This window comes from Xenopus laevis, chromosome 2L, assembly GCF_017654675.1.
Source record: "Xenopus laevis strain J_2021 chromosome 2L, Xenopus_laevis_v10.1, whole genome shotgun sequence".
Classification (NCBI taxonomy): Eukaryota; Metazoa; Chordata; class Amphibia; order Anura; family Pipidae; genus Xenopus; species Xenopus laevis.
Window position 1 is genome coordinate 160,258,990 of NC_054373.1, and position 24,395 is coordinate 160,283,384.

At 36.0% G+C, this 24,395-nt stretch overlaps 1 protein-coding gene across 39 annotated transcripts in view; it reads left to right on the forward strand.

Annotated features, from left to right (window-relative positions):
- Positions 1-1,224: 1,224 nt before the first annotated feature.
- postn.L (periostin, osteoblast specific factor L homeolog) overlaps positions 1,225-24,395 on the forward strand; it is a 56,866-nt gene continuing 33,695 nt past the window's right edge. For 36 of the 39 annotated variants that reach the window (XM_018247636.2, XM_018247637.2, XM_018247647.2 and 33 more), the window contains exons 1-5: positions 1,225-1,409; positions 3,203-3,301; positions 21,055-21,119; positions 22,492-22,649; positions 23,208-23,372. In XM_018247636.2, coding sequence (XP_018103125.1) covers positions 1,285-1,409; positions 3,203-3,301; positions 21,055-21,119; positions 22,492-22,649; positions 23,208-23,372 — 612 coding nt within the window. In that variant the 5' untranslated portion in view covers positions 1,225-1,284. The remainder of the gene's footprint in view (positions 1,410-3,202; positions 3,302-21,054; positions 21,120-22,491; positions 22,650-23,207; positions 23,373-24,395) is intronic. The other 3 variants (XM_018247638.2, XM_041582629.1, XM_018247665.2) reach the window with 1 other exon arrangement.

A 24,395-nucleotide genomic window follows, 5' to 3' on the forward strand; every position in this document is an offset into this window, starting at 1 on the left:
GCAACTTACCAAGACAGTGGGCACATGTGTAGGGCAAAATAAAAATTTTATTTGATGTTTTGAAGGTTTTCTAGCCATTTGTAGTGCTGATACGTATTCCTCCATTGAAATTTGAATTTGGCGCCGTATGCAAATTAGCCTTCGCTAGCGTAACTTCGCTTCACTTAGCGAATCAATGCTAGCGCAACTTCGCAATCTTACGCTTCCCCTGTGCGCAACTTCAGATTTTAGTGAATTTGCGGAGCGCTGGCGAAACTACGCCTGTCGAAGTGTGGCGAAGTGCGGCGAAGTTACGCCTGGCGCAACTACGAATGTTAGTGAATTTGCCCCATTGTCCACAACTTTGGTGGATACAACTAGGCTAGGGCTAGCATTGCTGCATTGTAGGTAATACACATTACAATTTATGTCCTAAAATTCCTTTGTCCACTGTACTGTGTTCATAGGTGACCAAGTTTTCCAAGCAACTAGCATCTGGATACAGGTCCATTTAGAAGCCTACAGATGCTAGTTATATGTCATGTTTTTAAAGCAAACATTTTACTAAATTGCAGACATTTTTGGAGTGTTTTGGTTGGTTAAAGTCCCAACTAGTGTATATGCCTCGCTTGCAGTTGGGAAAAAACGCCTCCTTTGCCATTGCAGGTGCAGCATATTGTAACCAACAGCCCTGCTCACCCCAGTTCCATTATTTGTGCAAGAGGGATACAATTTGTTTTTGGGATATTGGTGAAGAAAACAAACGATAATCTCTCAGTCTCAGCCACAGTGAGAGATCAGCGCAGCTGTGTCAGTTGGTCTCACTTGTGTGAATAGCTGCATAGAGAATCATAGAACATGTTTCTTGTGAGTTACAAGAAAATCTGTAGGGTGAATAATCCCCCTCTTGATAAGGTTTGCTGTTAGTAAAGCAAAATTGACAAAAAAAAATGAATTCAAGTAAGTCTAAGTTGTCTGAATTTACTTTTACTTTTCAAAAGTTTGCAAACTTGTCCTTGGCTCATAAATAAAGAATAGTTTAAAGAAACCCCCACTTGTGATTATCAGTCTCTTGAAGCACAAACACAATTTCCTGGGAAAGTCAGAAGCTCACACACATACACTAGTAGTGAGCAAGTCAAAGGATCCCGGCAGCTGCAACTCTTGTACAGAGGGTGGTACATGCACCTCAAGTTGATGCTCAGATTCCCTCCCACAGAACTCCGAGCTGTATATAAACCCTGTGCACTCCTATATTAATTGGCAGTCCTCCCTTTCCATAAGCAAGGAGCAGTCGGGAGCTGGATGATGAAGGGCTTATTTTTATGCATTTTTGCTACTTTTTTGCTGTCTGCTATTGATCAGGCAGAGAGTAATGCTTACTATGACAAGATCTTGACCCACAGTCGCATAAGGGCAAGGCAGCAAGGGTAAGTGTCCCCTTATTTTAAGAAGACACATTCTGGAGGTGCTCACTAACTTGTTCCTTAAAAGTGGCATTGTTAATTATCATTAGGAAGGAATATATTTAATTCCTACTTTTCCTTTTCTTTAGATTTCTCACTATATATATATAAATTCTGTGTGCCACAGACATTAGTTGATAAAACTATCCTGGAAAAAGGATATAGTGTTATGTTTGCCAGTGCCATGTTTTCATGTTAAGGTTTTTTTTTTACAGATGTATCCACATTTCGTCTTGCTTAGAATACAGCTATCACACTCTAAACACTATTAAACGCAGGTAGTCAGGACCATAGCACTGTAATAATCACTTCTATTTTTGCTGAACATCTTGCATGTAATACAATTGTTTTATATCTGTTAGAAATCAAGATTATACTACTATACAATAAATGTAAAGTACCATAAACTAGAATTATAATTCATTATATTAATTAATATTAAATGGTTCCTTTCCCAGTGTTGGATATTACAGTAAAGTGAAATTCTTTTAAGGCAACAGAGGGTGAGGGCTGTACAATGCAGCCTGTAACTTCTTTGTTCAGTGGAGCAACTGCAACTGCACAGAACATTGAGCCACTTTGCGGGGAAATATCCACCCCTGGGTGCTTTTTGGTAGATCCACCAGAAGGTGTCACTTATGCTATAGATTGTTGTACAAGATCACTAGGGGGTTATAGTGTATTCATCTTATTATAAATATGTTATAGATTAAAACAGAAGGGTTTAATGCTTTCTGTGCATGTACCAGCTAGGTACATAATAATATATAACATAACACATCTGACTGGCATTTTTTAAGCATATGCACTAATGATAGTGTCATCAGAACAAGCTGTAAAATGAGGCATTCCACTATCAGGGGCTACATACTGTGCTCCTACATGCCAGGGGTCTTCTTACAAAGAATGCAAATCAACAACGTAAATCTCTCTGAATTTATTTTCCCCATTTGCTGAATACAGATAAAGATTTTTTCCGGGATATAGTTTTCTTTTTGCTTCCTATAATCTAAATATGATAATATAAAGATTCACCGTTTCATTGGGCAGGGGGTAGAAAAGATGAGGGGACCAGGGGATGGAGGAAAGTCAGGGGGGAAAATGATGGAAATTAGGGACATCCAATCTGCGACTCTCTTGCTGTTGTTAACTACAGAACCCAACACTTTCTGCTGATTTTTTTTAACCATTTTGGAATTCTTTGGTGCATGGGGCATTCAGTGTTTTTAGTGCTTAGTTATATTGCAGTACTTTAAAGCTTTGTCACCAGCATTAGTCTTCCATTTTTTGCTAAATGCCAGTTAAACCAACATTTTGAAACGGCAGTTAGCCACTATTTCTAAGGCTGTTATAATAATGTTTGCTTAGCTGTGTTTGCCTCGCCACGCACTGATTTCGGCCATCAAAGACCACTGAACTGAATACAGGTAATTGCAGTTCAAAGAAATAGCCCCTTCAGCTTCCAGATAACAAAAGATAAAGTCATAACAAATAACTGTCGGCCTGAAGTGCTTTAGTGCCCCAACAAAAAAATCGAGGGCACCTTGTAAAGTTATTTAAATCCTTACACTGTGCGTTGGGCAGCCCCTGTAAAACATAGTGCTCATAAAGCTCTCTTTGTCTCCCAGGCTGGTGCAACAAGATAGGGGAAGGCTAATGAAGTGTTTAATGCAATTTAAATATGTCTTGCTGGTGTGGACAAGAAACTAAACACAGAGGGGAAACACTCATTTATTCTCTTTCTTTCTCCCCTTTAGCCCAAATGTCTGTGCTTTGCAACAAGTCCTGGGAACCAAGAAAAAATATTTCAGCACCTGCAAAAATTGGTACCAAGGGGCAATCTGTGGCAAGAAGGCGTAAGTTGCAAAATATTTCCCTTTTCTCTGTGCTTGTACAATCTCCTAAAGTCATAATCCCTTTTTATATGTCAAGTGCATGAACAAATTCTAATATATACAGTATATATGTACACATATGACAAGAGGCACAAAGGAACACAAGGATATGAGGGAGAAATCAGTGCCTCTCTGGGATCATCTCACTGATAAGATCTTATTGGCTGGTTTCCTGTGGGTTGTTCTGTAAAGAGGGAGTGACTCTTACAGAGAAGTATATATATATATATATACTAGACCAAGGATAGATCTCCTAGGATTTAAAGAATTGGCATAACAAAAATATAAATGCACAAAAAAAAGGCTTACTACTCAGCTTTTTGGTCTCACAAAGAGACCTTCATCTAGAGTGAAAAAACAAAAATGGGAGTGTTTTTTACTCCAGAAAAAAAAAAAAAAACCTTGGTGCTAGTACAAAAAAAATACACTGGACTAAGGACAGCACTCATAGGATTTAAAGATTTGGCTTGTGAAAAAAAATGCAATGTTTTTCACTCCAGATGAAGGTCTCTGTGTGAGTCCAAAACGTTGAGTAATAAATCTTTCTTTTTGTGCATTTATATTTATGCCAATTCTTCAAATCCTATGAGTGCTGTCCTTGGTCCGGTGCATTTCTTTTTGTACTAGCACCAAGGTTTTGTTAGAACACATACTTAACAATTATAATCAATATACAGTACAGTTATGGGACCTGTTATTATATCGCAACATGGGGTTTTCCAGAAAAGCGGTAATTCCGTAATTTGAATCGTGATACCTTAATTCTAATAAAAAATCATTTAAACATTTAACAAACCCAACAAGATTGTTTTCTCTTCAATAAGGATTAATTATATCATAGTTGGGATCAAGTACAAGGTACTGTTTTATTATTACAGAGAAAAAGTAATCATTTTTAAAATTTGTAATTATTTGATGAAAATGGAATCCTTCCTGTTATTTGGATATTTCTGTATAATGGGTTTTTCAGATAACAGATCCCACATGGGTATATTGATTCTAATTTTAAGTAAATCATTCATTTTCCTTAATAGCACTTTGGCATGAGCTCTATGGATTGGGCTGTATGGAATCTTCATGAAGCTAACAGCTTATCAAAATGTTACGGGGGATACTTATTCAAGAGTGAAAATGCAATTGTCAATGCAGTAGTCTTTTATAAATGATTAAATTGCCTATATGAGTAAAACAAATTTTGGAATGTTTTTTGGAGGATTGTGTTTTTATCCTATGACAATTGGTGCTGCAGAGTACATGCTATGTTACTGTGATTTTCTGTGCTGAGTCACATGGTTGCTGGCAATTAATACACACTGCATAGATACCATTTATTTGTTTTCCAACAATGTTTTTATTTTTTTTTAGGTGTATTTTTACACCTAAATAATCAATATATATATATATATATGTGTCTCAACAATGTAATAGTGATTTATTATTAGAGGTATTGGATCCATTATCTGGAATCCCAGTATCCTGAAAGCTCTGAATTACAGAAAGGCCTTCTCCCATCCAAATAATCCAAATTGTTTAAAAATTATTTCCTTTTTCTCTGTAATAATAAAACAGTACATTGTACTTGATCCAAACTAAGATATAATTAATCCTTATTGGAAGTAAAATCAGCCTTTTGGATTTATTTAATGTTTTCATGATTTTCTAGTAGATATAAGGTACAAGATCCAAATTACAGAAAATCCATTATTTGGAATGCCCCAGGTCGGAGCATTCTGGATCACAGGTCCCATACTGATATTATTATTATTATCCCAATTAATTTCAAAGTTGAATATTAAAGACTCCCACAAAAAAATAGTTGGATATCAATATGTCTCTGCCCTAATGTGAAATGTGCCAACACAACACCCACAGGTTACAGTGTCCACCTACAAACATATCCAAACCTATGGGTCATTGGCAGACACTTCAGATCAATGAGGTTAGGCATTAGGATGGATAACAATGCACATTTTGCAAATTGTATCCCCCAATATATGTAATCTCAAAACCAGTGTTTGTAGTGATTCTCTTATTCATGTTATATATTGAAATATAAACAAAGGATTGATAACTTGTCAATAACTGAAGTACAGGCTTGACTCTATTATGTGCAATGCTTGGGACCCTAAGTTTTCTGCATAAGGGGGTCTTTAATTTGATCACTGTGCCTTAAGGCTACTAAAAAAACCCACAATCCCAGGTGCAGAACTCCAAAGGCCAATTTCATTCACATGAATTAATACGTACTGGTCTCAGATAATGACAGACCTAGCAACCACCCTTGACTTCCCACAAGTATTGTCCCCTATAGTGTGTCTACTGGGGGTAATAGACCAATTAGTACCTACTGTCCATGTAAGATTGAGACTTAGGGCATTATTGTACTATGCAAAGAAAAATGTAATTATGCACTGGATGGGACCAATCCCCCCAACGAAAGTCTCTTGGATAAATTTAGTTAATGCTGGAAAACCTCTGATTAAGCTCACACAAAGCCAGAGACACACCCCGCAAATTCGACATAGTATGGAACCCATGGTGGGCCCTGGAATTCAACCAAGAATCGACAGAGGTGAGAAAGAGGGTACCCCCTTGCAAATAAAGGCTGTGGTTGTTTGTCCATCCTTTTAGTAAGGAGATAAAACCTGGACACAATGTAAAATAAATACAGTGACACACATATGTAATAGTAATGTTTACTGTCTTTTTAATGTTTATTATGTATAAAACAAATAAAAAAACAAATAAACCCTAATAGGATGATTTTACCACCAATATGGATTATGCAGCTTCGTTACCATCAAGTATTAAGTACTGTTTTATCATTAGAAAGAAAAAGGAAATCATAAAAAAATAAGAAGTGTTCACTTACAATGGTAGATGGTATTCCTCTATTTCTGAGCTATCTGCATAATGGGTTTCAGGACAAGAGCTCCAATTAAATTCTCACTTTCCATGTAATTATGCACGTAACACAGTCATGTCCATAACTAGTGATGGGCGAATTTATTCGCCAGGCGCGAATTCGCGGCGAATTTGCGCGATTCGCGTCCAGCGAATAAATTCGCGAAACGCCCGCGAAAATTCGCCGAAAAAATTCGCCGGCGTCAAATTTTTTTTTCGAAAAACGGACGCCGGCGTCAAAAACGGGCGCCGGCGTCGAAAAAACGGGCGCCGGTGTCAAAAACGAGACGCCGGCGCCGTTTCGCGAATTTTTCGCCGTTTCGCGAATTTCGCGCGAAATTCGCGAATTTTTCGGCGAAACGGCGCAAATTCGCCCATCACTATCCATAACTGTCCACCAAGCAACCTTTGACCAACTCTCACATGGAGAATATATTTATTTATGACACCCCAGATCTATTAGCGTCTGTACGTTTAGAGGCAAATTCAGTGTAATGATTAATGGTTCTTGGCTGAAAGGCTTCTTCCCCTTTAGCTTGAAACATCTGTGCAAGCATGTTCATTGCCTACAGCAGTCTTGCTGTGATATATTGCAGGAGTGTGTATCAGCGGAGACCTTGCCTTTATGCCTAGCTTTACCAGATGTTAAGTAGAAAGTTTTGAATCCATGTGTTTTTAGCATAGCATGGGGCATATTTAATGCCAAAAACAGCCATAGGTTCCCCTGACATTTCATATGTAAAAGCTCTGGTTTAACATTTATAAATGTGCAGAATTCTACTGAAATTTACTCCACAGACTTGGTGAAGTTATCGACAAGTATTCAAACAAAGCTTGTAAACCTTTTATAGTTAACAGAATGGCATAAGAACTTGTGTTTACTAAATCCCCCTGTTTTTACTCACGTTTACTAGACTTTAGTGCCTTTTTACACCCATTTCTGCTTGTGAATTTGCATCTGCTTTTTGAATACACTGGTTTTTAGACTGCAATTGGCTGTATAACATTTTATTGCTAATTTATGACACCGATTTAAAAACGTGACCCCTTATTGTGACCCTTGTTTTCTGCTTCCAGTCCCATTTGGACAAAATATGAGTGCCCAGTGAAAGGAGCCATTAAAATGCTAAAGTGGATATTTAGAGGGGTGTTTTGCCAAAAGATTGAAATACTGATTGAGATCACTAAACCATTGTCAAAAAGACACAACAAACATAGTTTTCATTAGAATATTACTTCACTTCAAAGACTTGATAGGTGAGTTGTATGACTTTATGGGACTTATAACTTTTACCTCTTTTTAGTTATTGAAGCCCATTAAGTCATTTTTGGATTTTTTTAGCTGTTCCTAGTAGAAGGAATGCCTATACAGGTATGGGACCTGAGGTTTTCAGTATAATAGATCCTTCTGTAATTTGGATCATCCTAGAAAATCATGTAACCATTAAATAAACCCAATAGGTTGGTTTTGCTTCCAATAAGGATCAATTGTATCTTATGTTGGATCAAGTACAAGGTACTGTTTTATTTCAAAAGAGGAAAAGGAAATCATTTTTTAAAAATTTGAATTATTTGATTATAATAGGTCTATGGGAGACTTTCCCCTAATTTGGAGCTTTCTGGACAATGGGTTGCCAGATAATGGAGCCTATGTCTAAGTCTCCTAGTGATACAAAACGCATCAGGCGTGAGATGTTTATACAAATAAAATTTTACATTTTTACTCATTCATAAGTCTGATCTATGCGTGATCTACCAGAGTGCCTTGCTCCAACATTTGTTTGTCTTTCCAGATAATGGATCCCATAGCTGTACTAGATATCTGATATGTGTTTCCTACAGGTAGAGCTAACGTTAATGGTTTCTTTGGCTCTGGTCTCCCACTTACCAGGTCTTTTGGCAGTTTGGAGTTACAGATTGTTTGTTGGTCTAGATCAGAGATCCCCAACCTTTTGAACCCGTGAGCAACATTCAGAAGAAAAAGGAGTTGGGGAGCAACACAAGCATGAAAAATGTTCATAGGGTGCCAAATAAGAGCAGTGATTGGCCATTTGGTAGCCCCTATGTGGATTGTCAACCTACATTGAGACTGTTTGGCAGTTCACCTGGGTTTTATACAACCAAAACTTGCCTTTAAGCCAGGAATTCAAAAATAAGCTCCTGCTTTGAGGCCACTGGGAAGCAACATCCAAGGGGGTTGGAGAGCAACATGTTGCTCACGAGCTACTGGTTGGGGATCACTGGTCTAGATAGACTAATTACGATAATATCACAATGTACTTATTTATATACACTACAATTTTAACAATATAGCAACCTACAGGAGGGCTTCAGTAAATACAGGTATGGGATCTGTTATCTGAAAATGTGTTATCCATAAAGCTCTGAATTACCGAAGGGCTTCCATAGATTCCAGCAGGGGTGTAACTATAGAGGAAGCAGACCCTGCAGTTGCAGGGGGGCCCAGGAGTGTAGGGGGCCCAGTGAGACCCTAATTAATTTTAATATATGTTGGTAAAATAGGCCAACTTATAAATATTTTGGGGTCCTAAATTGAATTTGCTATGGGGCCCAGTAACAACTAGTTATGCCACTGGATTCCAGTGTAATCAATTAATTATTTTTTTTAAATGATATAATTAATCCTTATTGGAAGCAAAACCAGCCAATTGGGTTTATTTAATGTTTGAAACATTCTTTAATAGATTTAAGGTTCCTTCATAAACAAATCATTTTATTGATCTCTTTATTGCCATTGGCCATGTTCACATTATTTCACAGCCACTAGAGGGTGTTCCAGTTGAAACATCCTTATTTCTACACAATGATGTATGTAAACTACAAAAGAAACTTTAAAAATGCAGGAAACTCACATTTACAGGGAAACACAGAGGTTTTTAAGGAAAATGGGGCAAAATTATTAGGGAAAATGCAGGGAAACATACTTAAAATTCTAGAAATGTCCCCATTGAAATGTATAAGAATATAAACCAACTGTACAAAAAAACATGTAAATTTGTCCGAATCCTTATTTGAATATGCAAATTAGGAGCAGGAAAGAAAATTTGTGACAAAAACTCACAGAATTTCTCTACCCGCCCCTAATTTACATATGCAAATTAGGATTAGGTTCGGCCAGGCACAAGGATTCTGCCGAATCTGAATCCTGCCAAAAAAGGCTGAATCCTGGCTAAATCCCAAAACGAACCCTGGATTTGGTGTATCCCTACATAGAATCCAGGAAAACTATTTTTATTTCATAAAAGCATCAGTACTGTAAGGAAGCTTCGGGACACAAAGGAAGATGAGGGGCCAGGGATGGAGTTCTTTTTCAGGGTCCCCCCTGTTACCCTGATCTAAAGCTGGTCTAGCAGAGGCACACACAGTTTTACATTCAAAATCTAGAATTGAAGGGAGTGAAAGGCATCTGATTTCATGACACTTCCCATAAACTTTGAGGCTTGTTTGATGCACTTTTATTGTCAAAACAGAACCATATTGTTATATGACTCTTGTCTTTAAATAAGCTTTATAAATCAATTTTTAACAATCATATTGAACTTAATTGCTCATTAAAAACCCTCTTAGTCCACAAAAGATTTTTGATCAGTAACACAGGTTAATATGGGAGGGTAAAATACAATGAAATTGCCAGTTTATATGTTTATGGGCACCACTCAACTACCTCCCTGACAGATATAATATCGGGTAGATATCTATTGGGTCGGGTTTCAAAAATCCGTTTGGCAACGACCACATCATCAGGTTAATGGGATCCACTCCTGACAGCCTTCATCGGTGTCCATTATCATAACCGATCATAACACATATGGTCAACTTTACAGATGTATTTGACAAGATTCCATCCTGTATGTTTCAGAGGGACACAAATATTGTATGTTTAATGTTGTTTAATGTTCACTACTATTTTATTCCCCCATGGAAAAGTAAAAAATTCCAATATGTCAAATTATAGAAATAAATAATGAAAAATGTGGATGCAATTAAATCCTATTTGCTTTCCTGTATTGCAGTCATGATGAATCTTAGCAGTAGTTACTTAAATAAACAAACCTGTAGCCGCAGTATATGGAAATGATGTAAGCGAATGTTTCACATAAACAACTTCCATCCGTTGACATCCATGGTCCTATGGCTTTTGAGATATTTTCGTATGCCAAATGGCCAAAGGGGAAATAAACACAACAATCAAATTCAGAAATTCTTATGATTTCGAAGGTTAGGGTTAAGGGAATATATTTGAATATTATATAAATATATATATATATATATATATATATATATATATATATATATATATATATATATATATATATATAAAGTTGAAATTGGACCAGCATTCCAGTTGTATTTTACAAATGATTTTATTAAATCATCACAAGAGGGGCCGAAATGTTGGAAGAATATGAGTGATGATTTAATAAAATCATTTGTAAAATACAACTGGAATGCTGGTCCAATTTGAACTTTATATATATTCAAACAAACAAATACAAGGGGTCCTCTGCACTTAACCCATTATCAATATATTTAAGACATTGAAACATTTTGTGCATACAGCTACTAAAAAATGCCTTACCCTTTAAACAAAACAGGGATTGTTTGTCCATATATTGCAATATATTTAAGCTGGCCAACTACGTCAAAGTCATCCCATATCTGGCCAGTCCTATGCTCAATTTTCATCTGATTCATTAAGAATTCTATGGTTTAATTATACAATTTATAAAAGGGACGAATACGTTTTACCTGCAACTTAACTTGCTGCTTTCAAAGTAAAACTCCCAAACTTGGCTGCCCTTTTATTAGACACCAGTGGGATCACCTGACTATAGCTGGGAGGGGTGGGAGCTACAACATGGAGCTGGCCACTGCCATACATGAATGTTGGAATTTATTGCAGCAAATGTATCAGTAATTGGTTTTAACTGTAGTTTACTTGCTCATATCAAATGATAGGACCAATGTATGGTTTAAGCCTTTTACCAGGGTTGCGGCTGGGGCACAGGGACATCTCATCTAGTGCTTAAATAGCCTCTCATACATTTCAGAGCCAGCTACATAAGGATCAGGGAAGTAGCAGCAGACATGGTAGGTGAGGCAGTATTGGGTTGCCTAGATCATTTGTAGCCCTTCCCTAACCCTCCAGTAACACCTTTAATGCCAAAATTGCTGCTGTGCAACATAAATCACTTTCATGATGCTGAAATTTTAGCTGCAATATAAAATGTTTTTCTATAAAAGGTCTTTTTTTTAAAAAGTTGCATCAAAGATACATTGTACTGTGGACACTATTTAAATGGTTTACATTTGACAATGTAGTTAAAATCACTTTGGCATTGACATAAAGCCTTTCCGAAAAGGGCCCTGTAGGCTAGCCATGACCTTTGAAGAGAAGTGAATTTTCAAAACCATCATGCAGCCTTTAATCTTATGACAGATCTCAGCATTGGGCAGGAGACATAAATCTAAAGAAAGCTAAGAAGTTATTATTTTCAGGACATGTCCTGACAGGCTGCTGGAAAACTAGAAGCCCTATCAATGACAGCAATGTTCACCTTACAGGCTGTTACATGCAGGATAGGCCATATTGACAAAGGATATCTTTAGAAGGTGTATCCTACAAGTCAATTCCAAGGTCTTTAATCTACATTTTGCAAAAGCTTTCCATGTTAACAGAATGTCAGCTAATATAGCTCAAACAAAATACAACTGTTTATTGTTTTTGTATTGTAATTGCAGGTTAAGTTGCTAAAGTGTTAGCCAGTAAAAATATTACAGGGCAACCCTTTTGAAATAAAAAATAGAAAAATAGTAAAATAGTAGTAATATAATAGTAAAAAATAGCAAAAGGTGATACCTTTATTGGCTAACTATGATTATATTAGTTAGCCAATAAAGGTATCACCTTTATACCACTTTTGTTATTTTTCATTTCAAAAGGGTTGCCCTGTAACATTGTTAAAAAAGTTCGAATTTCAAAGTAATTTTTTGGATACTTCGACCATCGAATAGGATACTACGACTTTGAATTTACTTCGACTTCGATTCAATGTAAAAATCGTTTGAATATTCGACCATTCGATAATCGAAGTACTGTCTCTTTAAAAAAAACTACGCAGACATCAAAATTTACTCAAATTGACAAGGGCATCAAACTTGACGAGGGAATCAAAATTGCCGTTTCGCAGAAAATTCTACATTTTGCTGTGAAATGGGGCAAAATCGTCCATCGCTGGTGTCTAATAGTGTCTAATTGATTTTATGCTGAATACAATTGGCATTGCTGTCAAATGTATAAACTTTGCCAATTGTGCCACCTTTATAAATATCCTTGTATTTTTCACAGCAGCAACAACATTGTCATTCTAATTCATTATGTATTATCAATAAAGTCACTTTCAAAGGAGGCCAACATTTTTTCTATACATAAAATACTTTGCAGTGCAGTAGAGCAGTAGATACACCCCACACATTTATTAAGCAGTAAAGTGTATTTTATCAATGTCTCTATGCAGGACTTCTCACCAAACCAATTGTTGTTCTTAAGCGAAGGTAATAAGAATAATGCATTTATTTTAACAATGTGATGACTAAAGTGGCTGAATCCATAAAGTCTACCATAGCCCAGCTGTGTGTACTGGAATTATCAGTAGGCTTCAAGCAGTGAATTCCCTAAAACAGTAATCAGACAGTTTATATTTGGCATTTCCTTTGTTAAATGAGTTGCCACATATAAAACATTCCCAGAGCTGCATGCATGTTCTTACATACTTGTCTATTTCCTTCCCCAAAATATCAATCTCCCTAGTTACAGTATGTCTAGCCTCTCTTCCTCCTCAAGTCATGGTGACTTGTCAACTTCAATCAACTTCTAACTGCTCCTTTGATACATAAATAAATAACATAAATGTTTAGATTGACTATGATTACCCTTACATGGATTTTGTGTTTCATATATAGCCAAATTTGATCACAGTGATAAGTGCCTAAACATTACAAAGGCAATTAAAACTTGTGAGATAATGCTGATGCCATTTGATAAATAGACTACATTCACGTCACTATGTTAAACAAATAAAACACCCGTTTATAAGCTACATAATAAACATGTCAGATCTCAGTCATACCGTTATGCCAGTTTAAATGGGTCATACCGCAGTGTGCAAATTGCAAATTTTGCCAGTGTTATACATTCATTGTTTTAATTTTTATACCACAATTCATATAGGTTGCCAAAACTCAACATGATTTTAAATATTGAATATTTTATTATTGTCTTACTGAAATTTCTCCAAAAGTGTCCCAATAGGAAGTACTTCCTAACAACTATGACAGGACCCTGCTAGCACCACTATCCCCTAATTTACATTGCTAGCCTTTAATTATCTGGGAAATCTTCCCCAGGAAAGATGAAAGAAAACAAAATACTCAAAGACTTAAAGCATAGATTTATGAGAACTGCAGATAAGAAATGTCACAAGAGAACTCAGTAGGACCTTGACAGATTGCAGTTCATTCTTGGGCTGAAACTTTATCTGCTCTCTAACTTCCTTGGGTTAAATATCTCAGGGGTATCAGATATAATGTTTCCAAAAATTCAATGGATTTTGAGAAAAAAAAGAAAGGAGAAAAAACAGAAATATGGAAAGAAAGAAATAAGAAATATGGGCTTCAGCTATTTCAAGTTCAAAAAGAAGAAAAGAAAAAAAAACAAATTAAAATTCATAATGAACACATGAATAGGAAGATATTGCAGAGCTGTGTCATATATATATATATATATATATATATATATATATATATATATATATATATATATATATATATATATATATATATATATATATATAAAACGTTTTTGAGTAGTTACCTACAGTGCACATTAGTGTTTCCCATTGATATGACATAAAACATATTCTGACAAAGTAAAACAGTTGTTTGAATAGCAATTGAAATGTGGTCAAAGCAGTAAAATATAGTTGCAGCACAATTATTTGAATGGCATGTCTACATCTTCAACCAGATTATCACTAGTTAGAAAGTGATGGCTTGTTTTCTGACTTTTGCAAATCCAAAGACTTACATATTTTATGCTCAAAGATTTCTGTCGAAGGCTTTGAGCACAAAATGCATTAGGCTTTGTCAGAGATGTTTTCTGACAAAATATACATGACTAGGCCACTAAAGGAAAATACTAAAGGAAATTAAATATTAAAGGAAAGGGCTTACAGGAAACCATATTCCTTCCTTGACTGAGGCTGTTTTTGCAAGCATGTTTCTTTTATTGGCCAGGTTATGGATTTTTTCCTAATTAGTTTGGTCATTGATTCTGTGAGTACCTACTTCGCAGGGATTTGCAGGTTTTCTGGCCATGAATCTAGTGCCTACAAGAGGTAAATTAATACTGAAAAAGCATATGTTTTGACTTACAAAGCCAGGGATAATTGCTGTCTTGTTGTAATTTACTGGAGGATTGCACATTACCTGTAAAATCTGTTTAATACTGTAAATTAAACCAAATCAACTCAATAGATGTAAATTCTGGAGGCAGCGATGGATGTGCTGTTGTTGTATGTATGGTCCATATTTGTAACCAAGTGCGCATGCTCCTGGTTAACAATCACTGCCATCCAATCTGGTAAAGACCAATAGGTCTGAATTTAATGGGTAGAAAAGGGACAAGAAGTTGAAAGCTTAACATCACTGGAGGAGTATATTTGCTTTTTAATAAGATATTTAAATAAAGAGTAGTTGATCTATAATTCCTGACATAAAACAGTTACTGTTGTTGGCGAGAGAAAAAAAAGAAAGTAAATAACCTTTCAGACAAAAGAAAACACCTTTGATTCTGTCGAAAAATATTCTTTGAGTGATAATTATTTATTTTGGTACTTTTCTATGCCCGGAACTGTACTAGAAGAAAGAGATTTTTATTGGCCTCCATTTTTCATAGACTTTGTGACAAGGCGTCAAAGTTTTAAAGAAAATGTTCAGTGTAAAAATAAAAATTGAGTAAGTAGATAAGCTATGCAAAATAAAAAATGTTCTGATATAGTTAGCCAAAAATGTAATCAATAAAGGCTGGAGTGAACAGATGTCTAATATAATAGCCAGAACCCAACTTTCTGCTTTACATCTCTCTAACTCTAAGTTAGTCAGTGATTTGAAGGGGGGCCACATGGGACATACAGTAAGGGGGTTATTCATCAAGGTCTGAATTTATCTCAGTATTTCTAATATCCAACTCAGAGCAACTCTGAATTCCTGAATGGACTTTATTTATAAAGAAAATAAGCCTGAAAAAATAGGGTCGGGCAAAACTCAGAATTGTTCAGTTTTACTCAAAAACTATGATTTTTTTTCTGAGTTTTCTGTGCCGAAAACCCAGAGTATCGGTATGGACATCAGCGCAGACACTGGAACCTTCCCCATTGACTTATACAGAACTTTGAGAGCTTTTAGATGCTGGGGTTTTGGATTCAGAGTTTTTTTTGCTCTGAAAACTACGAATTATTGAAGGTTCGGATATTCAGAGCTTGTAACCCCTAAGTGTTCAGTGAGTTTGCTTTAGATACTCAGCAGAGTTCAGATTCAAAAGCAAACGGTTATGACCCATACGACCCCCTCAAGTCATTGATTGGTTACTGACTAGTAAGAGCTGCAAAGCAGGAAGTAGTGTTCATAGTGGACATCTAGTCACTCCAGTCTTTATACATTATTATTATTTAAAAAAAAAAAGAGCTAAAAACATGCCCCATTGACTATATTTACAGATTTCGATGCCTGATTTAATTGATAAGCTTCGATGGCATGTTAATGGACCGCAAATACATTACAGGGTATTTCTTGGAAATATGAACCCTATATCCCAGCCTGATGTATACATTTCTTGAAATAAGCAAAGCTCTGAGTTTTAATTCTTCTGTAGCTTTTGCAGATTCAAGTATGCCAAGAAAGTGAACATTACATTTTTGGCTAACTCACTATATTACATTCTTTTATTTTGCACAGCCTATCTATTTACAATGTTGCCGGTGTTGGAATTGTCTCTGGCATCAAAAAAACTTTGATGCTGATGAATTTTTGCGGCAATTTTGAGAATTTATTCGCTGATGGCGAAACATGGAAATTCACCGCAAATTCACTCCTGGCGAATAAATTTGCCCATCACTAGTCCCTTCTTCAAGCTGACCTATTATCGATATCATTTTACTCATCACACGTGTCAGTCTGAAGAAGGGATCTCAGAATGCAGGACATGCAAAATCACTGTAAAGAATATTTTTGTTGACATGATTCATGATTTATGTCTCCTACAGCTTAAGCTCATGCAGTTTGTTGTGAGTTCCAAAACTCTACTTGTAGAGTAAAGTACCACTTTCTAATGTTACTTAAACTTCCCATAAACCCCCTTGAGTCTTTGTCACAAACCATACACTTGGCATAATTAAATCTGCAAAAGCTACAAAAGAATCAAAACTCAGAGCTTTGCTTATTTCAAGAAATGTATACCTCAGGCTGGGATATAGGGTTCATATTTCCAAGAAATACCCTGTAATGCATTTACGGTCCATTAACATGCCATCAAAGCGTACTAATTAAATCAGGCATCGAAATCTGTAAATATAGTCAACGGGGCATGTTTTTAGCTCTTTTTTTTATCTGTCAACACATACTATAACATTTTGTAATGGAAATAGACACACACTTTTGTCTAGGAAGTGTTTATAAAAAGGAAGAATTATAGTATTACGTTGTTGAATCAAAGTATTACATTGTCTTTATAGAAGATAAGTGAACAGAAAATCCAAACATTTATTCTTTAAGCAAATAAAAAGTTGATTTAGAAAAAATAATTCACAATATACATTATAACTCTTTTAATTATAAGATAACATATATAAGTAAAGTGATTTGTGCCACATCTGCTTGGGGCTTAAGAAACGTAGAAGTAATAGCAGAAAAAGCCGTACAACTGCCATTCTATTTTAACGTGTATTTAATGCAAACATTTGGAAAGCTGCAGTATATTATAATGATCTCACCATGAATCTACTGTAAATTAGAGGTTTTCCAGACTTCAGTCTTGACTGTTTGCCAAACTATATTCCCAGTGCCCCAAAGTAGACTGTGTTCTTTTGTTTCAGAGTTTAAAAAAAATAGATCCTTTTGTTTAATATATTTTTGATACTTCATCACACTAGTCGTTTTCACTTGGGAAGAACATATGGTTTTGGATGGTTACGGGGAATGTGGGCTAGAATTTATATTTCCTTGGGGACCCAACAAAGACATTTTCAAACTTAAGGAACATTCAGGAAGCTACAAAGCAATTTGTGGGCTCGGTATCTCTGTAATTAGAATCCACACTTAAAAGGAAATAGACACAATATGTAAAAATGCTTCATCAGAAGCATCTTAATTCCCATGTGAACTTGCCATTCTTGCAACCCAAGGTCCAGGGCTAAAGGCACAAGATGTGTTTCCTGGATTTGTAATCATTATTAGAAGTCATTTTTCTCCTTTCACACACAGCACATTTTTTTATTGGTAACTTGCCAAGACTTGGAGAAGGGCCAGGATCTTGAGGATCCGGTTAGTAAAATTAAGTGTAACGGTCTTTCCTTAGGCTCAATGTTTAAGTAAGTTTATTCTTTGAATAATAAATATACATAAACATTACAATTATCTAGCATGAAAAGGGATTATTTTTCTGCAGAGTGATATCTTCAGATTCTTGAATAAAAGAAGCATATGTAGGAATGTGAAGATGTCACCAAAATACTTATTTGCCACCATTTACTTACATAGATAATATTGCTTTGAAAAGATAGTGACCGACAGATATAAGTACAGATGACCTACAGCTTCTAAAGGGTGACAACACCTATTACCATTATAGTTATGGGACCTGTTTTTCTGAATGCTCAGGAACTGGGGTTTTCCAGATAATGGATTTTTCCATAATTGGGATCTTCATACCTGATGTTTACTAGAAAATAATTTAAATATTAAATAAACCTAATAGGCTGGTTTTGCTTCCATCAAGAATTAATTATAACTTAGTTGGGATCAAGTACAAGGTACTGTTTTATTATTACAGAGAAAAAGGAAATCTTTTTTAAAAATTTGGATTATTTGGATAAAATGGAGTCTATGGGAGAAGGCCTTCCAATAATTGTATCTTTCTGGATAACAGATCCCATAACTATACTTGTTAGTAGGTACCTTGACTCAAACCATTCTGGTTTTCTCCATTTGACCTTTGATCCAATCCACATAACAAAAAATGGCTTTCACAAAAAAAGAGGCTGATGAGGTCATGAGCCAGGTGTCCGTATAGGGGGAGGCACAATTAAAATGGGACTTATCCCAATGTTCATTTTGATTTTCTAGTCAACAGTTAATTATAATGGCATGTATCATTCAGCACATAATTAATATTGTGTTTAAGACAAAAATTCATGTAAACTAATTGTGGGTTCTATTCATTTGCAATCGACAGGCCATCTGGCCTTGCCCTTATGATGAATGAGTAGAAAGATTCCATATGCATGTACATTGTTACGATGGATAAGTGCCTCTAACTCTTGCGTAGGTTCTATAATGCCATGGCCATATTGAAGACCGGTGTTAGTCAAATCAGGGGTTCCAGGTCAGAAGGGGCCTCAAAAGAGTTGTACGCTTGATTCATGGGTAACAAAGAGGTGGTGCATGATTTGGGATGATTGTGGCAATCATTTTGGCATCAAGGGCCATGGTCAGGGTGAATCAGGGGCCTATGTACTTTTTGGCAGCATCCACTTCCTCAAGGGGCCCAGGTAGATAGTGGGCTTGTAATAGTGGCCCTGTTAACTTAGTAGCACAGGGTCCAATGATTATTGATGGTAGCCCTGCAGTCACTGGACTAAAGATAAGGTGTCACTATTCCTTTTTGTTGTTTGGGTGGTGCTGAACACTGAACCACAAAAATAATCATTGCTACATTAGGGATTCAATGGTGTAATGTATATGAAAGTAAGAAAGGAGCCAAACCTCCATGTTTTTGTAGAAGAACAGGGTGCACTGCTCTCATAAATACATTGCTAGTTGGTTTTAACAATGTTACATTTATGGGCATACCTTATCACTGCCCCTAACTTGTATGGTGCAGCAGAGTCCTGAGCCTATTGCCTACCTAGAGTCACTGTGCTCTGGATTTTTAATACAGGGCAGAGTAAAGAGTACAGTAATGGTGTGGACACAAGTGCTGTGTAACTCAGCATTTAGGAACATGAATTTACATTTACGACTAGAAATTATCTGCGATTGTTAGTGCAGAATCATCAGAAATGGGTAGAATTCTATTGTTTCTACCTGTACATATGATGATTCAGCTCTACACATGTGTATTGAAACTAACAATCTTTTCTGGAAAGATCTTAACTGTAACATCTATGGCCACCTTAAGGGAAGGATTAATTCCTTATTTCATGGGTCATAGTATGACCCCTAGCTATCCCAGGTTTGGCCACCAGGTGCTATAATTTATAATGCTTGACCAATCTGGGCTCAGGAGGAGCTTTTGCCAGGACCAGGGCCTGAACCTCTCCTAAGTAGATTTGAGCCTCCCTTGGAGCCATAATTAGTCAGGACTGGTAAAGGGTAGCTAGCTCTTGCAATAATCTCTCTAGGAGAGAAAGACAGATTAGGGCTACCTATATTGAGCAGTTTTGGGTTCACCAGGGAGTGATTGAAGGGATTAGATACCAAATACAGGAAACCAAATACAGGGTTTTAGGGACCTAGATAGATCCCACCTGGGTTTCCTATAAGATGTGTCCCCAGAGGAAACAGGAGAAACTCTGGGTAGAATTATTAGAGAGAAGACTCTACAATTGGTCTGCATTGTGTTGTCTATTGCATGTGTTGACTATTAAACACTGGTTGTCTTTTGTATCATTATTTTATTCTCCCATGTGGATCTGTGTTCATAAATTAGTTGAGTTATTGTTCAAAGAACCACTGGCGTCCAATTATTGTACACTGCATACAGTTATAGTTGTCCAACACCTTGCCTCCACACCGTTCAAGGGCTCACTCCCAGAGGAATATACAGTAGGTCTGATCTAGAGCCATTATTGGGGTAAAGCTAGAAGTTAGAATAATGGGGCCACTCAAATTACTATAGCCTTAAACTTGTATTATCATTAGTAACGGAAATGATCCTACAAAGTTAAGGCAAAAGAAATGAACATCTGAAACTGCACTGTACATTTCTCTGTGCTACACAATACAGTGTTGTTTATAAGAATGAATAATGCAAAATGATGGTGTCTACTCTATAATATAGATTTTCATGGCATGATGGTTTATTTCTATGTATACTGTTGCCTTAATGAACATGAAAAAATGTGTGTATTTTACTTTGTCTAGAAAATAGCATTACTCACACACATAAAAAAAAAATATAGTTAAACGCTAATCTTGTGCTGAATAGAAGCAAAGAGCAATTTTAATAAAAAAAGAATAACTTTTACTGCCACATTCCTCCTCAACTGCAGTCTCAGCTTAACCCCAAAGTTTACAGCAAACTGTCACTCCAGAACATTCTGGTCTTTCTCAATGCAATGTGTTTATTATGGTTAGTATTTTCCTGCTGCAATGGCCCCTGGCCCCAGGACATAGTGTGATTTGGGCAATCTGCTAAATGCAGTATAGCACAATAACTATATCAACTGAATTGGATTGTTTTAATTCTTACATTTGCAGTGTCACTTTACTTATTGTAACCTTCTGTTTAACAGAACCGTTTTATATGAATGCTGCCCAGGCTACATGAAAATAAACGGTGAAGCTGGATGTCCTGCAGGTATCCCATATATGATGTTCCTTGCTTATTATTACAATTATACACCATGGAAATTGCAGTTTCCTCACTTATGTTTCATCTTGTGCCAATATATAATCTTTAAAAGATAATAAAATAGTCTGACTTGACATTGTTAATGTTACTTAAAGCGCTGTGAAATATGCTGGCGCTATATAAATAAATGTTAATAATAATAATACTTCAAATGAAGCTTTCTTTCCTGGTTTGTCTTTGTTTTATCAGGACTATTAACTAACAAACACATTTTTATATATATATATATATATACAGTATATATATATATATATATAATATATACATTTTTTTATTGTATCTTGAAATTTGTGATTGAAAACCAAATGTGGTGTTCAATCACAACCCAGGATTTTGCAGAGCACAGGGAAACATTTCAGATCAAAGCTGTGTTCAGCTTTCATACTTGCCAATATAGAATGCCCAGCATGTATCCTCTACCTTTAAAATCCATTACAGGGCTTTAAGATCAAGATGATATCACATCAGATATTTGCTCAAGGCCCCCACTGGACAGTGACCTTCCCAGTTCAAAGCTTACTGGTTTAAGTTTTTACATTTACATTGGACATTTCCAATTGTCTAAGGGGCAGATTTATCAAAGGTTGAGGTGAATTTTCGAATGAAAAATATTAAAATTTTAAGCTATTTTTTGTGCACTTCAACTAGGGAATATTCCAAATTCGATTCGAATTTGAAAAAAATTAGAAAATTCGAATATCGAAATTTATCATGTACTGTCTCTTTAAAAATTCGACTTCGACCATTCAACATCTAAAACCTGCCGAATTGCTGTTTTAGCCTATGGGGGACCTCCTAGAACCTATTCGGAGTCAATTGGTGGACTTTGAAAAATGTATGTTTTTTTGGGGAAAACTTCGAATCGAATTCGATCGAATGAGCTATTCCTTTGCTTCGAACGATTCGAATTCGACCAAATACGGACATATTTGATCGAAAATGGACCTATTCGACCCAAAAAAACTTCGACTTAATTTCGGTTGGTCTTTTTGAATTCGAATTTCGAAGTTTTTTCAATTCGAATTTTGACCCTTGATAAATATGCCCCTAAGTGTCCTTTCTCATTCCAAAAAAATGGTCATTGCTTATAAATGAAAACTGACCATGGTCTGCTGCTTTATTATCTACATGGTCTTGGGAACAGTTAAACGCTACCAAAATGCTCATACATGTCAACAAAAATGTTGGCTTTAGTCATCAAACAGTAGCTTAATGAAAACATCAAAGTAAACTTTATTGTCATCTCAGCAGTATAAGAATACACAGTGAATACATCGCTTACTATGAGTTGATCTATTTTTCTGTTTCACCTTACTAGTTGCTCCTATTGACAATGTGTATGGCACCCTTGGAATTGTGGGAGCCACATCAACACAGGATTATTCTGATAGGTCTGACCTAAGACAGGAAATAGAAGGCATTGGCTCCTACACTTTCTTTGCACCCAGTAATGATGCTTGGCAGCTGTTGGATTCTGTAAGTCTGTAATGGTATTATTTGTGTAGATTTGTGTAAATTCTACTTAATTTTACTTACCATAGTTAGTAATGATGCTTGGCAGCTGCTGGATTATAGAAGTTTGTAGTTGTAGTATTTATTATAAACCCTTGAAGAAATCATGACTTTAGCATTTAACTTTTCCATTCTAAAGGAAAAATGCATTGTGTCTTGTTAAATAAAGTACTTTAATTGTTATCATTGACTGAACTAAAAGCTGCCGGGTCCCTCAGTAAATGTAATTGCATTTTTGGTAAATGTGACATTATACAGTAAATATCTTCTCTACCAAATGAAGAAAACCTAGGGGCAAATAGTGAAGCATATTTAAGATTACTCTGCGAGTCCAGTTGCTTTAGACTTATAATCACCACTAAATACATTATATAATACTGGATATTTGGATACATATCTCCTTTAACAACCTTAAAATATGTACAGTATTAGTTATTAAGAAGACACCTTTATGACAGAATTAAAATACAGATGGAAAAATGTTGCTAATGAAGTGTTCCTTTTCTTTAATGTTGTTTTTAGGATGTGCGTGATTCATTGCTAAGCAATGTTAATATTGAGCTGCTGAATGCTCTTCATTATCATATGATTAACAAAAGGATGTTGACAAAAGATCTGAAAAATGGATTATCTGTGACATCTATGTTCAATAACCAAGACCTAATAATAAACCACTACACAAATGGGGTAAGTACCCATTGATTAACATTTTGCTCAGCCGTATCTCTTTTACAATACAGCAGTAAACATTTCCTTGTGCATTAACATCATTTATTTAAATCATTACTCACAGCTACCTACATAGTTACATAGTTACATAGTTACATAGTTAAATTGGGTTGAAAAAAGACAAAGTCCATCAAGTTCAACCCCTCCAAATGAAAACCCAGCATCCATACACACACCCCTCCCTACTTTTAATTAAAATTCTATATACCCATACCTATATTAACTATAGAGTTTAGTATCACAATAGCCTTTAATATTATGTCTGTCCAAAAAATCATCCAAGCCATTCTTAAAGGCATTAACTGAATCAGCCATCACAACATCACCCGGCAGTGCATTCCACAACCTCACTGTCCTGACTGTGAAGAACCCTCTACGTTGCTTCAAATGAAAGTTCTTTTCTTCTAGTCTAAAGGGGTGGCCTCTGGTACGGTGATCCACTACAAATGACACAATTCACAATTTCCTATTCTTCATTATATTGGGTACAAATCTGCATTCCTGTTATTTACAGGTGTCTTCCAAAGAGCTTTGGTTCTACTCTTAGGGGCCCATTCACTAAGTTCGAGTGAAGGAATAGAGGAAAAAAAACTTCGAATTTCGAAGTGTTTTTTTGGCTACTTCGACCATCGAATGGGCTACTTAGACCTTCGACTATGACTTCGACTTCAAATCGAACGATTCGAACTAAAAATCGTTCGACTATTCGACCATTCGATAGTCGAAGTACTGTCTCTTTAAGAAAAAACTTCGACCCCCTAGTTCGCCACCTAAAAGCTACCGAAGTCAATGTTAGCCTATGGGGAAGGTCCCCATAGGCTCTCCAAGTTTTTTCTGATCGAAGGATAATCCTTCGATCAAAGGATTAAAATCCTTCGACTTCGATATTTGAAGTCAAGGGATTTTAATTCGCCAGTCGAATATCGAGGGTTAATTAACCCTCGATTATCGACCCTTAATACATCGGCCCCTTAATGTTTT